General features: G+C 39.6%; 1 protein-coding gene across 1 annotated transcript; it reads right to left on the reverse strand.

Moving 5' to 3' along the window:
- Positions 1-916: 916 nt before the first annotated feature.
- On the reverse strand, positions 917-15493 carry LOC130180518 (serine/threonine-protein phosphatase PP1-beta catalytic subunit-like). The gene is made up of 8 exons (XM_056394077.1): positions 15348-15493; positions 10436-10567; positions 4255-4485; positions 4059-4163; positions 3863-3934; positions 3415-3566; positions 2602-2736; positions 917-2483 (listed from the first exon to the last, which is right to left on the reverse strand). The coding sequence occupies exons 1-8, from the start codon at positions 15397-15399 to the stop codon at positions 2379-2381; spliced, it is 984 nt and encodes a 327-aa protein (XP_056250052.1). The 5' UTR covers positions 15400-15493; the 3' UTR covers positions 917-2378.
- Positions 15494-16273: the final 780 nt, after the last annotated feature.

Genomic DNA, 16273 nt, shown 5'->3' on the forward strand with positions numbered 1-16273 from the left:
AAAGGCCAGTAAATTTAAGATATAAAAGGTATTAATGTAATATTATTAGGGCTGCAGCTAACTGCAATTTTGCCTTAATACCTTGACTAATCAAAAGAGTGTTTGTTCTATTAAATTGTAGAAAATTGTGAAAAATGCCATCGCAATTTTCTACAGCCCAAGATGTCTTTAAATATTAGTATTAGTATTGTCTTTCTAACGAAACTCAAATATGTTCAATAAAAGAGCAAAGCAGCAAATACTCACACCGAAGAAGTCATGAGTAGATCAACTAAATCAACATGGTAACATCAACAGATGACAAGAGATTAACTTATTTATTTTTCATCTAATGGTTCGTCTCATCATCAGGGACTTTGTGAAGGTGAGTGAAGCAGACTACGGAAAGCAGTACCACAAATTAACATAATGGTTAGATTGGGTGTAGTGGAGCAACTATACTGCCATCTTTTTTTATTTCTGATTATATTTCATAGTTGTCATAATCCACTTGGGCACACTCACATTACTGTGGAAGATGCATAGCTACAGAGGAGAACTGAAGGTCTCTCCTACCTGAGGTCTGATGACAGTGATGATAGGATGAAACTGAAGCAGTGGATGTACAAGATGAACAGGTTAGGAAAGACAGGGTACTGCATCACAGACATGGTTAATTAGGCCCAAAATGAACCCATACCATATCCTCCATATCATATTCTGAAGGTTTTGAACTGGGTTATGATTCATCCACAGGCCCCTGCTGTGTGAACTGTCTTATTGGGTATGGTGTAATGACTGTATAAGAATTTGCACTTAACCTGAAGTGTGTAAGGTACTGGTTGTATGTTGAGAAAAAGACTTTGCAATACTTCAAGTTTCCTGACAGTATAGAGACAAACATTGATGCATGAAAAAAGAAAAACCGACATAACAATTTTAGTTTCCATCCATTTTATTGAATTTATAGACTTTCAAACAAACTTGTACAAATTGCAAAACAGCTTTTGGTAACACCTCATTGTTTTCTTATTATCATTATTAGGAAATAAATTAAGTGAATAAAAAGTAAACAATGTGAAGAGAGAACATAGAAATACAACAGAAAGAAGAATACCACAAAGAGCAAAAAGAAAGAAAAAGAAGAGGCAACTGTTTTCCACAAAAAGTCAACTGCATCTCATTCGCAGTAGACTGAAGCTGAAGTGCTAACAAGGCTAATCACCGGTCAGCCAAATAGACAACGGAAGTACCTCCAACATTTTGTACTGGCATTGTAACGCAAAGCCTATCTTGAGCTACCCAGTTTGAAATTGCAGCAATACAACATCAGATTTGTGCTACTTTGCACTGTAATACTGTATTTGCACACCAGGTGGCATCACTGTCACACAACAAAACCGGCTGGTCCTGCCACCCACTCCCAACTCCACCAGTGTTTTATATTCTGTGCCTGAACATTTTGGGTGATGGGAAAGGAGGGTGGCTGGCATTTTCACTATAAATCAACAGGATTATATGGGGGGAAATTATCTTGATGAGAACAAATAATAAATAGACCCAGGAAAGCATCAATATCAGCTCTGTGTGAGAAGCGGCGTGTTTTTGTGTGGGTGTGGGGTTGAGGCACAGGGAGACATAACGGAGTGAATTGATCTGCACAGGGCGTTATGTTCGGTTATAGCGTGTCCACTGCCAGCAGCATCTCATTTAGCCTCTATAGTTCATACAAGCCGGTCTCTTCACATTCTTTGCAACTCACAGGGAGGTGCACTCTTTCATTGGTTAAATATACAAAATGTGCTTGTGCACAGCAACCGCAAAGTGCACTGCACAAGCTATAATGAGTTTGAACAGTTAAGCTGGAATATAAGAGATGCTGTTTGTGTCTACAGATTTAGCACTGCATGGAAATCTCAGTCTCATTGAAATACACTGGAAGGACTCTCTCTGCTTTTTGAGAGGTCAAGGCAAAACAAATTTTCAATCTCCATTTTGTTTTTCTTACACTGAAAAAGAATTCCTCGAACTCAAGTCACTTTGCCCCTCTACACAGAGAAGGCATTTCCTTACATGACACAGAACCTCAGAAAACCTCAAATGGAATTGGAAGTAAAACCACCAAAAAGATTATTTGTTAATAATATCAAAAATACCAACAAACAGGCAAAAAAATAAAACAGATTGGTCACAGCAAATTTATGTACACATACACATTAAGAAAAGAGCTGTCAGTGGAGTTGGGGAGAAGGTGGGTGAGTGGGGAAGAAAGAGGAGAAAGACTTGGGCAATTAGATAAGCCCTGTATCTTTGCTATACAGGGGAGTTACAGGGGTTGCCGTGATGGCAGACCAAGGACGGACAGGGTAAGAAGGAGCGGGAGAGCCAAGGCTGTATGTTCACCTCTTCTTGGGGGCTTGGGTGGTGCGGGGTGGGGTGACGGGCCGACCAGAATTTACACCACCATACTGGTACTTGGCCTTCTTCTCTGAGGGCTTTAGGATCTTCGGGACACAAACACAGACAGAGAGAGAGAGGACATACTGCATGTGTTAGTGCTTCTGAGATTTTGTGTGCAATATCAAAAGGCAATTAGCATGAATGTACATGTTTTCACCGTACCTGGAAGGAGCACATGAGGGATTCATCGACGCTCATCATGCCGCCTGCATTGTCAAACTCCCCGCAGTAGTTTGGAGCGGAGAAAAGTGTGACCAGTTGGCGTTTGGCAAAGAACTCGTATCCATCCTCCACAACCTGTTAGAAGACACATGGCGTTATTCCAACGCCTACGGCAATCGATACTAAGAAACAGATCTTCGGCTAGTTTCAGACTCCAACTACGCTATCAAGGTTGAGTGTTCAAAACCACCTACACTTGAATCAATATGAAACTTCCAACGCAGAGCCAAAATAGCTGCAGCTAGTGCTTTAGTGCTAGTCGTTTAGTCGTTTAATCAATTAACAGAAAAGTTATAAATTCCAACTCTGATAATCAATTGTCATAGTCATTTATCAGGTAAATGTACCTGCTGCCTTGTGTTACAAATGCAAACAGTAGCTTTTCATTATTTCCATTTTTAAAAAAGCAAAAAAAAAAAGAAAAGATAATAACTGTGTGCTAAATAAAGTTAGAACAAATGATACATGGGGAAAAATAGACAAAATGGGAGCAGGAAATTGTGGGCTACACTGTCGCACTAGGTCTATTAATATGTGGTTGACTCGGGGATCAGTCTTTGTATCAGTCACAGTAATTACTTGTGCCGAAGAGACACAATCTAACGGAGGTGAGCTATCATTAAAGTGCATGGCCTACCGATTTCAAGCCCCTGTGAAAAAAAAAACACTGTGCAAAATCAATTTGCTTGCTGTGGGCTTCTTGTGTCTACACTCTACATCCAGCCTCTCTACCTTAATTCCCATCGTAATTACCTGGTGGGCTCTGCAGATGAGGTCCAGGTCATGGCGGTTGAGGAACTTGCTGACCACGTCGGCCCCGAAGGTGAATGAGACCCCGCGGTCGTTCTCTCCCCAGCCTTGTACATCCTTATCTGGGTCTGACCATAACAGGTCACACAGCAGGCCTGAGAGACACACACACACACACACAGAGGAGAGGAGAGACGGGAGAGAAAGGGTCACATAAGTCACGAAGGAGATGAAAGAAGAGCATAGACAGATCCAGCTAACTTTGCTGATGTAAGACAGAAGATCAACTGATGTAATAGTTCAGGAAGAGAGGGGCTGGGTGTTTTCATTTAAAGGTAAACTTAAATTCCAAGCAGAAACCCAGAGGAAGTGAACATGTTCAGTTTCAAGGATGAGCATGCACCTAAGTACGTGCAGACACACACACACACGCACGCATACACACACACACCTGTATCAGGCACATCTGTTGGCCTCATGATCCTGCGAATCTGCTCCATTGACTGCAAATCAGGCGATAGTCCTGAAACAGAAATTAAAGATATTACTTTTGATTGGAGTTACAACAAATATATTTTTTTGAACAAAGCCATCAAAAAGCCACTGTTAAGATTTGGGAGAAGAACAAGAAACAGTGGCTCTCTCACCTCCATGGCAGCAGAAGATCTTCTCATCAATAATAGCAGCAATGGGGAGGCAGTTAAAGCAGTCAGTGAAGGTCTTCCACAACTTAATGTTGAACCTGCGCTTACCTGTTGGAACATGCAATGATATATTATTGTAACATGATTATATACATACGTCAGGGATGTTTGTGTGCAGGTTGTGTTTACTTCTACCCACACTCATCGTAGAAGCCGTAGATGCGGTTGATAGAAGCACACTCATGGTTGCCCCTGAGCAGAAAAAAGTTCTCTGGGTATTTGATCTTGTAGGCCAGCAGAAGGCAGATGGTTTCCAGGGACTGCTTCCCTCTGTCCACGTAGTCGCCCAGGAAAAGGTAGTTTGCCTCTGGAGGGAAGCCACCATACTCAAACAGCCTCAGCAGATCTGTGTACTGCCCATGGATATCACCTGAGGAGAGGATGTGAGGAGAGTCAGGGGGAAGACAAGGTGTTAATTCGACAGCTTACTGTAGAGGATAAAAGAACAGAAGAAAAAAGAAGCAGAGATCATGAAAAGGTGCTAGAATATTGAATTTAACATAAAAGCTAATTGTCATATTCACTCCCAAGTATGCATACACACAAACTCTTATCTCTCTGAAGCTTTTTTGATTTTAAGAACACACCCAGACATGTAGGTTGGTGGAGATGTATGACTGTGACTATGCTTTTCTGGGACTGCAGCAGCAAGTGAATGGATGCACACACAAAAATGAGCCATTACAGTTGCCATCAGATCAATGCCCTGTAGCCCATGGGAAATGAGTGAGCAAGGGAAAGAACGCTTCGAATCCAGGCTAATCACAAAAAATAAAGGAAGCACATCCACACATCCGCAGAAACTAAGTTTAATTTGAACAGCTCTCCCAGGATTCAGGGTCACCCTCTCCTCTCTTTGACATCAGTCAGGCAGTGATGAGCTGGAGGCGCTCTCACCAAAGCATGGGATCTCTGCAGGGGAGCCTCACTTCATCACCTAGCCAAGACCTGCTTCCTTTTATATCCTCTTGCACCAATTTAAGAGCTGCTCTAATTTGGGCTAAGTGCTCCAGACCCAGATGACTGCAGAGAGCCTCGCCAGAATGGCTTGGACAATAATAACAGGCTTTATTGTGACCAAAAACGGAAAGCTAATTCATGGGCCACACTCTTTTTATGGCAATGCTTCATTACAAGATGGCACCAAATATAAATTAAAATGAAATAGGTCTTGTTAAGCTGTGCAGCTGTCTGGCCTTGAGATTAAAATAACCAACAGAAATTGCAACTTTATGCTGGAGTCATGAGCGTGGCTAGCAGGGTTTTTCTATTTCATGGTGCCCGTCAGTGATCTAGGCACCAAAACACAAACCACAACTGGCACCAACCAGGCCCTTTTTTTTTTTTGCCTGTGTTCAAGGATGGCATGTAAAAGCCCACTATTCTGTGCAAACGAACGATTAAACAAATAGTTATGAATGTTTGAAGTCAAGCTCTGTCTTATACTCAGTGCTTATCTTTGCCAGTTGGATTGTGTTTCACCATCAATCTTTTTTTTTTCTCGCCCTGGACAAGCAGCCCCCGCTTTCCATCTAGAGTTTTGATGTAAGTACTGGTAACAGTAACAACTTCACAGGCCTTCACATTAATAATACAATATCAATACTTCAATAAAACAAGTTTTAAAGGATTAAGGCAGTGCTCCAACAACATAATCCAGGTCACTTATCTTGAGTTTCACTTTTTAGAGTGAAAAGTTGATGGTGGGTGGGGATCCCATGTGTCATGAGTATTTTACTAAAACATGAATTATCTTTGTTTTTATTATGATTTCAGTTTTGAAGCAAACGATTCTGGCACTATTTGAATGTTAGTCTGCCACAATAGCAAACTAGTCATGTCTTTGGGTATATAACAGTTTAGGTCTCCATTGTACAATCTAACCAACACGTGTAACACATCTGTGAACTGCCAAAACCTACAAATACCACATAAAAAACACGAGAACACTGACTTTGATCAACATAGATTTTTTTTTTTGTCTTGGCAGTCAGAAAATGCGGTAAATACAGAGGACTGAGTAAACACCGAGGACATCACACAGAGAACAATAATTCTTGCTTGTGCCTGCACCAAAACAAGAATGGACATGAAGCAATAAACAATTAACCTTGTTCATTTATGCTGCAATTTGCTCAGAAAAGCAAGCATAGGAACAAAGCCACATTTGGATAATTTGGTAAATCCAGACACATGGCAACATAGACTGTAATCTCTGCAGCAACAGTTGGAGGTGCGTGAACCTTGTAACAGCACAGCTAAAACTTCAGCTGAGCTGTGGCTCTGTAGTAAAACCTGGATAAACTGGATTATAAAATAATGCTCTTTTATTCATGGCATACCGAATTATTTCTCAGCTAGTAGAGTGTTGTTTTTGCTTTTTTTCTCCTTCTCCCTCAGAATGATTTAACAGCCAGTATTTGAGTGTCTACCTCCGGAAAAGAGACCTGAGCTTAGTTTTAGACCAACTATCATCAACTTCACACTAAGAGTTGTTGCATGAACTGGTGCAGTTATTGGTGAAGTTATTGCTGTGTACGTGAATTTGTGAGCCTCACCAAGACTTGCTCACCATTGGGTAGCCCCCCTGCCTGCCCTCTCTCACACAAGGAATTGTTGGATGACAGTGAATTATTTACTCAGCACTGCCTCTGCAGTGTCAAAACAGTCCAAGAATAGCAGCACAGAGATTTAGGGTTTAAAAAGCAGAGCTAAAGGTGGAAAGCTAAAAAACAAAAGGAGCACTGAACTTCAGGTCAGTGTTATAAATCAACAAGATTCGTCTCAGAAAGACTAGATAATATAAAAGCAAAGGTCATAACACAGGTCTACAATAATAAAAGTACACAATAGTGTATCTTATGTGTGGTATTTAAATTGATTTTCATGGCAAAATATAGGAAATATTTTTACATTCATATTGCATTGCTGTTGTGTACTGAAAGGACAGGCTAATAGATAAATTAAATACGTAACGATTAGATAAAAAACGAAAAATTCCTGGAACTTAAGTACCAGTGTCCTAATGCGTGGCTGTAATCAAGCATGCTGTTGCATGACCTTGTGTAGTCAGATAATCAGCTGGCACCCACATAAAAATACAACCGTGACAGTGAGAACAGCTCTGTATAACATTGCTCAGAGCACTTTTCGAAGTGAAAACAACAAACAACAAACTGCTGACTGTCCATAACTGTAACATAGTCTGTCTTTGCTGCTCCAGATGAAATGACACAAAAAACTGCAGAAATTCTATTTATGATATGAAAAATAATATATCCAGTATTTTATTTCAAGTGTTATTTGAAACTTAAAAAGTTTACTTAATAAGAAATTAATACAGTTTGCTGACAATATCCTACGAAAATACAGCTGATGTAGTTAAAATTATTTTCATATTATCAACTCAGTAATAGGTATTTACCAATTTAGTATTGAAATATTTCAGGACAAATACACCAAAGTTGCTACTGTTAAGTCTCCTACATCTGGAGCCACATGTGGCCTTCCTGGCAGTGGATAAGCTTTCTTTCTCTGGACTCACTGTATATTACTCTCTACTTTCTCATTGTCTACTAACATTTGAAAAGATAAGGGATCAAGTTTTCAACTTTTCTTAGAATAAAATCTAGTCAGTTGGTCAAACAGTGATGCTGACTGATGCTGAATGTAAAACCAACTACAGTCAACGCATAGAAATAATCTAGTTTCAGCCTCTGAAGGTAATTTTGATCAAGAAAATAAGAGACCTATTAATTTAAGAAGAGGTTTACAGGTTTTTAAGTCTGTGTCCAACCCCATATCAACACTGAAACAGGTTTTTCTTACCATGATTATTCCTCCTGTTCATACTGGCTATTAACAAATCCCCTCTAAAAAAGTGATTTCAGTGGAAGTGATGGGGGACAAAATCCACAGGCCTTGTAAAAATTGTATTCAGAAGTTAGTGTGAAGCTTAAATTATGCTCGAGCATTCTGAGTTGGGATTTCGTCAGATCAAGCAGGTAGCTTCCAAAGTAACAGTTGTTTTAGAACAAAATTCCCTATTTATGTTTCCCTGGACGGTGTTTTCATGCTGATGTGCAGTGAAAGGACTGCAACAACATAAGGGAACTTTGTAGCCTATCCTTTAACTTCTGCATTTGAAAACATCGTAGTACATTCTACAATGTTTTCATCTCTTTCTCTTTAGCCTGCGAACTGTTTGTGCTACTTTTCAGTCAGTACTTGTAGTCAAGACAATAATTAAAAGGCATTCAATTCAACTCAGAAATAACACTGCTGACAGCTTAAATGATAAATGTTACCACAGAATGCAAAACTACACACAAACAGTAAAAACAGAACAGCCATGATTGTGGTCTTTCTTCAGCTAATTCCACACACCAACGAATCGATTACACTTGTTCTAAATCAGTAAGGTTCTATTATGGTTAACATGCAAGTGCTTGGTCATTTTGCAGAGGATTGTGATTACAGGGCACTGTTAATCATGATCGTCTGTCCAGATTATTATAGTAGCCAAATTACAATCTAAAACATGCTCACAATGTCAGTTTGATTGTTATTATTAGTATCATTGCACAAGGAACATCATTGTCAACAACACTGTGTTGGAAAATCCAAATTTATATTATTCTGTTTAGATGAATAAGAAAAACAAACTCTAGCAAAAGATGCTGGCAAAATTGTGCCAGCAGCATTAAGGTCAACATGTGAGCGAGAGAGTAAGCGCAGAACCTGATCCATGTGACCTTAGTAAATAATTAAAGGCATCCACTGTTAGGTCTTTATAGTCCGTGCTGGTGCTCACAGCCATGGGTTAAAGACGAGTAATCAGCCTGGGGTTAAAGAAGCAGCAACAGAACAAAGAAAGTAAAAGTGAGACAAAGAAACGTCACACAGTGACAAATAACACCACCTCATACTCATGCATATTTTAGAGTAATGTGCCAGGGTTAGGTCCAAATGGATAAAGGCATTCCAGGCCTTTAAAACCTTTTATTCTGATCACTGTAGTGTCAGACACATGAGTAACATCACTCTCTCAAAATTCCATTTGACAAGAAACAAAATCTAATTACTGCTTCCTATTACCATGTTTATCACTTAAAACACAAATACAGCCATCAGAGGTTGATACAATATGAGGGCTACATAACAACAACCAAACAAAGTAAATGTGTGTGGGAGGAAACTGGCATGAGGAGCGGCACAACTGTACTACATGCATGCACCTGAGCATGTATAGTATATGAGCTTGTGCGCTGTATTTTCAAGGACTGGCACATATATTAGACCGCTCAGAGTTGGTTGCAGTTGCAGCACTACACTGGCAGAAAAGATAAAGCATGTGGGAGTGTGCTGAGATGTGCAGGAGCCTGCTAGAGATAGTGACAGTGGTAGCTAATTCAACTGCTGAGAGGGCGCTAACTTGCGCATGTGAGGTTCTTTGCTCTACTTGGGTTTGTCTATGTTATGTGTGTAAGACAGTGATACAAAATCTCTTCTATTCCCCTACATGTATCCTTCTGTAACATACACAGGCCAGTCAGAGAATAACAGTGACTTAATATATGACCCAGACTGAGGCACTGTTATCCCGTCTTGTTACATAAGTAAACTCTGCGTCAAAGAAATAGATTGCTGCTCTGGGCTGAGCAACCCAGGCTGTGCTCTGCAGAGTGGGAGTTTGCCACTGGTGCACCCGACCCTTCAGAGTCAGAGCTTTCTGTTTGAGTTGCTCTTCAAAAATTAAGATTGCGTAGCTGTTTGATATTTGTCAAGGGTTATAGGCATATGTTCAAGCTGTATACAGTACTTGTAAAATCAATTACTGTACCACAGAAAAAAGCAAATGTAGAAAGTGCTGAAAGATGCTTTTAAAAAGCGAAGAGGCTTTTGTGTTTGGTGCACAGTTTTTAGGCACTAGGCATGGCCATTTCTTATGTCTACTATAGCCTGTCATTACCTTTCATATGATTAATTGCTCACTTGAAGTGTAGTATGTCAATTCCAGCAGTGGGGGAACTGCACAGTGGAACTGCACGCATTTTCTGGAATCAGTTATTTGGCTGGCAACTAGTGCTTTATTTTCTAAGACATTATTTTCAGATTATGCTTCTAATTTTCCTCCCTGTGCTTGTAAACATCTCAGTTTATAAGAGCTTTAAAGACATGTCACAGTAGAGTACGTTACACAGCACAGAGGGCAACAAGAAGAAAAAGATGAACAAGCAAGTAAACAAGCAAAAATAAGCTTGTGGCTTGAGGTGGTGAGAAAATGACCTGAAACAAAGGCAGAAATACACAACACTGACCACAGATCTTCAGGGGTGCCTCAAGCTCCAGCAGGATGGGCTGACTGAGGAAGATCTCCCTGGATTTGATGCAGAGGCCCCGCACCTCTGCCTCGGTCATCTGGACTATCTTCCCCGGACGACATCCTCGCACTGAAGAGGAGAGACAAGACACCGTCAGTGCTATAAATTCTAATCATCATTGTAAGTGTTAATGCAGCAACTCTGTAAAACCCCAACACCACAAAGTTCATCAGAATGAGGTCACGATAGAATAATTTTTCACCCAAGGGGGAAAAAACTGTTGTGGCAGAGCCACAAAGCAATCTTAAAATCTGATGAGCTGTGGGCGTAATGGTTCTGTAGCTTATAGCTGCTAAGTCTCAGCCATACTTAAAAAACCCACTGCTTAGACTAGGAGAGCAGCTTGCATCTTCAGCAGTAGTGTGGGTTTATTGGCTGTGTAGTTGCACTGTTAGCTTAAGCCTGCTTTCTGGGGTTCTGCCACAGCTCTGGGTGCAGATTTATCTCATACCAATGAAAAGAGAAGTGAGAATTGCAAACGTTGGCCACAGTCAGCAGTTGAAATAGTATGAGATATGAAAAGTGAGAATATATATAAAAACTGCTTCCTCATCATATTACCTGGAGGCCAGAGGATGTGCCTAAAGCTAAAGCTTCATTTATTTAAAAAACATCTGTGTCTTTATTTGTTTTATTTATGTTTTGTGTGTTTTATTTCAGTTTTAGACAGCCTGGTTGGCGCAATGCCTCTTAAAGATGGCATCAAAAGAGCACACAATCAGTCACATGGCATCATAGCTACACAACAACAAACTAGTGCTAATGGTAAACACAAGCTGACATGCAAATTAATGAGTACCAGGCAGAGGAATGGTCTTATAATACTGATATGATCAATTGTTCCCTGACAATTGATCCCAAATAGTAAATGGTAACTGGATTGCATTTACATAGCCTTTTTAACTGGAGTCTTGTTTGACGTCACTGCGTGAAGATGAACCATTGATGATAGAAACAAAAGTGATGAACAAATCCTTGACTGAGGAATTATGTAATAACTAACCATTTTGGTATTGCCTTAAAGCTTGACGCCCACTAAAGGATAGATGAGCCGGGTGAAACAAATGCGTCTTAGTCAGAGAGCAAGTTTTTTTTTTTAAAACCCTTTTCCTCCTTGTCTTTTTGTTGCCTTAAAGGATGACAAATTATAGAATGGCCAAACAGGGAGCAGTTTGAAATGGATTAACTGGTGTATTGGTGAGGAATTCCCAATGCATAGTGAATGCATTTTTGTGCATACATAAACGCACACGTGTACACACACATGCTACTTACACACTACACTCAGACTACATCATTGTCACTGTCTCATTAGTCACGTAATCCAACCAAATCTGAGAGAAGAGAGTGAACCAGAGGAATATGGATCCTAACAGACGGTGAATCTGTGAGCCAAAAACTATTCTAGGGCTCCACCAGCCTTAATTAACTGTTGCTTTACGCCATCAATTTTCTTTATCACCCATCTACTGTAGCTGCACTGCTTCACATCCATGTGCTGCGCATGGTGTGAAGCATGAAATTGCAGAAGTAGGGCTCTTCAGTCAACGGCCAGGCCTCATCAGAGCGGAGTGAGTTAAGCTTGGATGCTTAGTCTGCTCGGCTTTAACACTGAACCATTCACTGTTCGCACTTCTGCAGGCTGGCACTTTTAAAAGAGATTACGTCCTTAAGAACATTGAGGGGCAAAGGCTAAAATGAAGCAATGACAAGGATTTGCCACCATCATAAATCAAATCACTGTTTGTGTGTGTGTGTCTAATTGTGTGATTGTACACGTCTGGAGAAAGCGACACAGTGTTTCTTAAGTTTTAATTCCAATGAATAAGCACGCTCACTGACACTTGGGTTTTCCTCAAGACTGCATTTTCTCAGACAGCAAAACATACAGTAAACTATTATGTGATGTTTGGATGCAGAATGAAGGCTAAAGTCCTTTCAGATTTTCTTGTTTAGAAATTTCGCACTGGAGAATTATTAGTCTCTTGATATGGTACGTATGTATTGAGCATAAGAAAATACTAATGACTGTGTTTCACACCAAAACTGATTTTGTATATCTATCTATAATTATATTATGCCCATGAAAAACAGACAGGACTTTGTGGGAAAACATGTAAAGCTAATAAAATAATTCTCTTATTAGAGGGTCACACAAACCTAGAGTAAGATACTGAGAAAATAAACAAGACGACAATGAAACATACTGACAATTTTAAAGCCTGTTTTTCATCTGGGCTACAATGCAGAGTGGATTTGAGATCTAATGATTATTATTTTTATCAGTGACCTCCCCATTACTTTCCTGATCATTCATTTGGTCTGTAAAATGTCAGAAACTGATGAAAAATGCCTATTTCAGTTTGATAAGGCCCAAGTTAACATCTTCAAATAACAACTTCAACAGTCCAAAACCAAAAAGCTTATTGATGTTATGTCACATAAGACAAAGACAGGCAGCAAATCCTCACACTTGAGAAAATGGATCTAGGATTTATTTGGTATTTAAGCTTGAAAGAATGACTCAAAATCGTTGCTGATTAATTTTTGGTTGTGAGACTAGTAAATTAATAATTGTAATCATTTCAGCTCTGGCACATTTTCCTGGTTAGATTCACTGAACGTTTTAGAATAAAAGTTTTCAGACCAGGCACAAGACCACAACTTTATTTTCTTGCATTTATTCCCTTTGGATCCAGACTTTATTAATAAATATCACAGCCTCTCATAGAAATCAACTAGTAAATACTTCTGCTCTGGTGGTGGAATTTCACTGGTAGTCATTTCTTGTAGGGAGACAACCAACATAGAAACTGGGCTGCAAGACTTGTTTTCTATTTGGCATTTATAATACTCCTAAATGATGTGCTCATTAGATTAAATTTCATCATACAACACCAACAACCCATACTTGATTCTAACTCTTTATTAAGTTCACACCACTAACCACAAAGCTGAACAATTATGTAAGAAGCCTGTGGGATGATAAGATCTAAATCAATTAGTCATGTGCAGTCACTTGCTTTATTAGCGTGATAGCGGAGAGAGACACCATCACCACTGTACACCAACAAGATCACAACAAAGCTGACCACTTGTGAAAGACGCCTATGCCAAGTCCAACTTGTATCAGAAATATGAGCAACACAATCAACAAGTCACCACAGTCTGAGCTAAGTGCCGAGGGAATCACAGTGAGTGGAGGACCAACAAGCCTTCTAGATGAGAAAAATGGCAAGCCACAAGTCGCAGTCACTAGCTGTCAAATAGCAATTACCGCAAAGCTTCAGATGACTGATGATCATGATTGTGTAACACTACAGATGTGATTATGTTTCACAGTTGAGAGTGGAAAATGGGCAAGAAGTTGATTGCAGGCAGTGAAGAAATGTTATTATTTATTTTCAATTATTTTGACCATGTAGGAGCTATGTTAACTCATTTAAAAATTAAACTGCAAGAAACACAAGGCAGTTGCAGAGTGAAAGCATTTTCCAGCAATAATTATAAATACCAAATCTTAACATTTCAGTGCTGGCATAGTGTTTCATCTCCAACAGAGTCACAGATACTGCTGGAAAGTGTGCCAAGGACAGCTGAATTTGCCTTAGTGGTCTGGTCTGACTCAAAGGAGATCTCACAGGGGAACAGAAAACTCCCCGCCTTCTATATGGAAGGTGGACAGCCAACACAAAAGGATTTTTGCACATCTCTATCCCTGCCAAATTCAAAAACCTGCTCCACACGCCCCAACAAAATTCCTTTGATTTACCAAGTACAAAAGCAATAATGTGACTGTGAACACAGCAGTGCAAGACAATTAGTTTAACCTGTAGATATGAACAATTTTGAGAACAGGTCAGAGAAACACATGGTGCTTCTTCTACCTCTTCTAATTTTGCAATGTCCTACATTTGTGCATTGTTACTCACCTGTACTAACAGACTGACAGTGAATGTGTGTGCATCATGGGCCCTGTGTGTATGAGTACACTGAATCACAGCAACCTGCCCACTAAAACACACCTACAAACCCAGTGAGGAGTGGGCAACACAAGGTAAAATTGCCTTACAGAAATTATACTACCTTACAAGTCAAATTTGTCCAGGATGTAGTGATAAAAACATTCAATATGAGATGAAAGGATTATGTTTATATTTGAGCTTTAATCTTAAATACAGGTCTATTTCTACAGTTGCTTTATCTGTTGAGAGATTCCTCTTCGCAATAATGTGATATTAACCAGGTCACTATCAGAAATTGAACAACTCTCAGTACCGCGGATATGGAGCAAAAATTAACCGTGTCAAGGACAAGAGCACTGCTGAAAATCGGTGTTGATGGCTTAGGAAAAAAAACTTAACCTGCGTGATCGATGCGAACGTTAACGCCATGACCAATGATTCTAGCTTTGATATTAATGTTACTTCGAACAGGACAAACGTCCCAGCCCCTCCTCGATACATACCAACCGTACATAATATGGCAAATAAATGAGCCAGAATACAGCGAAAAAACACAAGGCAGAAAGTTAAATTACATGCTAAAGTAAAGACCACGACACGATAAAAATAAGTTGCCAAGGGTAACGTAGCTATTACTGCGAAAACTGAGAAATGTAGGCGTTTACCGCTGACAGTGTTTATAAACATGGCCAGCTAACGGTAACGTTAACCAGAGCTAGCCGGGGATACACCGTTACGATTGGCTGACGTTAGCCCCACTAGCTAACACTTTCCTGCGTTTTCTGAGGCAACCGCGGTAGTTAAAGAATAAATCTGACGCCGGGCTTATTGACCCCAAACCGCTAACTCTGTATAATGCTACAGACTGTGATAAAGTTGTTCACCTTCCAGGAGCCGAGAGATGAGGCTGTCCACGTTCAATTCACCCTCCGCCATCTTCAAACTGATGTTGTACAGTGTGGGCCGGTTCGATTCTCCCTCACAAACACCAAGAGGCGCTGTTGTCAAGAAAACAGTAACGGTAGATGATGGAGTAACTACTTTACACCCACTTTTTTTTAAATGACCTAAAATACAGGCATACTTTCCCTTGTGTCTGCAGTGGTATTCAGAATCCTTTACCTTTACAAGAAAAATGAAACGAATTAAAAATCTTTAACTACTAAAGAGTTGTCAGCAAAGTGTACCTCTGCTGTAAGAGTCATTACACTCAATGGACACAGGTGCTATCTGTTGCATTTCAAACTGAAACAGGCCTGCCATAAATTCTACCTTTACAAAGTTTACAATGATTTTGCACACACTGTTGGATGTGTATAAATTCAAGTATGTGCTTACTGGATAATATTAGAAACACTTCTTAATATAATGCAGTTCACTAAAACATCATCACTGTGACCTCAGTGCTATAAAAAAAAAAAAGAAAACCTGAATATTATAGGCATTATAAATAGTTGTATTAGATTCTATGTTTAATCTGTACCAGTGCATTGTGTTTTATAAAGTTATAGTGAAAGTGAAAATAGCAGAAAATGCACTTTCCACTACTGTGTGTTGATGACTATTATCAGAAGCAGTCGGTGGCTTTTATCATTGTAAGGAGGTCATAAAATAACCTTTTATGTTTTATCAGTAGGCTATATCACTGATAAAGCTAATAAATGCTGGCTGATGAGTGCTATGCTCCAAAAGTAACTTATGCATGCACGGTTTGGGTTATTTATGATGTGGTGACATTCTACATTTCACGTGTATCTAAAATAAATACCATTAAGTTGTAATGGTGATGATTTCCCTGAACAGGCAGGCT

The sequence above is a fragment of the Seriola aureovittata genome, chromosome 13 (genome assembly GCF_021018895.1).
Source record: "Seriola aureovittata isolate HTS-2021-v1 ecotype China chromosome 13, ASM2101889v1, whole genome shotgun sequence".
Lineage (NCBI taxonomy): Eukaryota > Metazoa > Chordata > Actinopteri > Carangiformes > Carangidae > Seriola > Seriola aureovittata.

Bases quoted from the DNA above. Each gene is read 5' to 3' on its own strand.
- LOC130180518 (XM_056394077.1), bottom strand. From the start codon at position 15,399: ATGGCGGAGGGTGAATTGAACGTGGACAGCCTCATCTCTCGGCTCCTG. The intron at 4,486-10,435 runs GTCAGTGTTGTG...TCCTCTCCTCAG, and splicing joins GGCACCCCTGAAGATCTGTG to GTGATATCCATGGGCAGTAC. The intron at 4,164-4,254 runs GTGGGTAGAAGT...ATGTTCCAACAG, and splicing joins CTACGGCTTCTACGATGAGT to GTAAGCGCAGGTTCAACATT.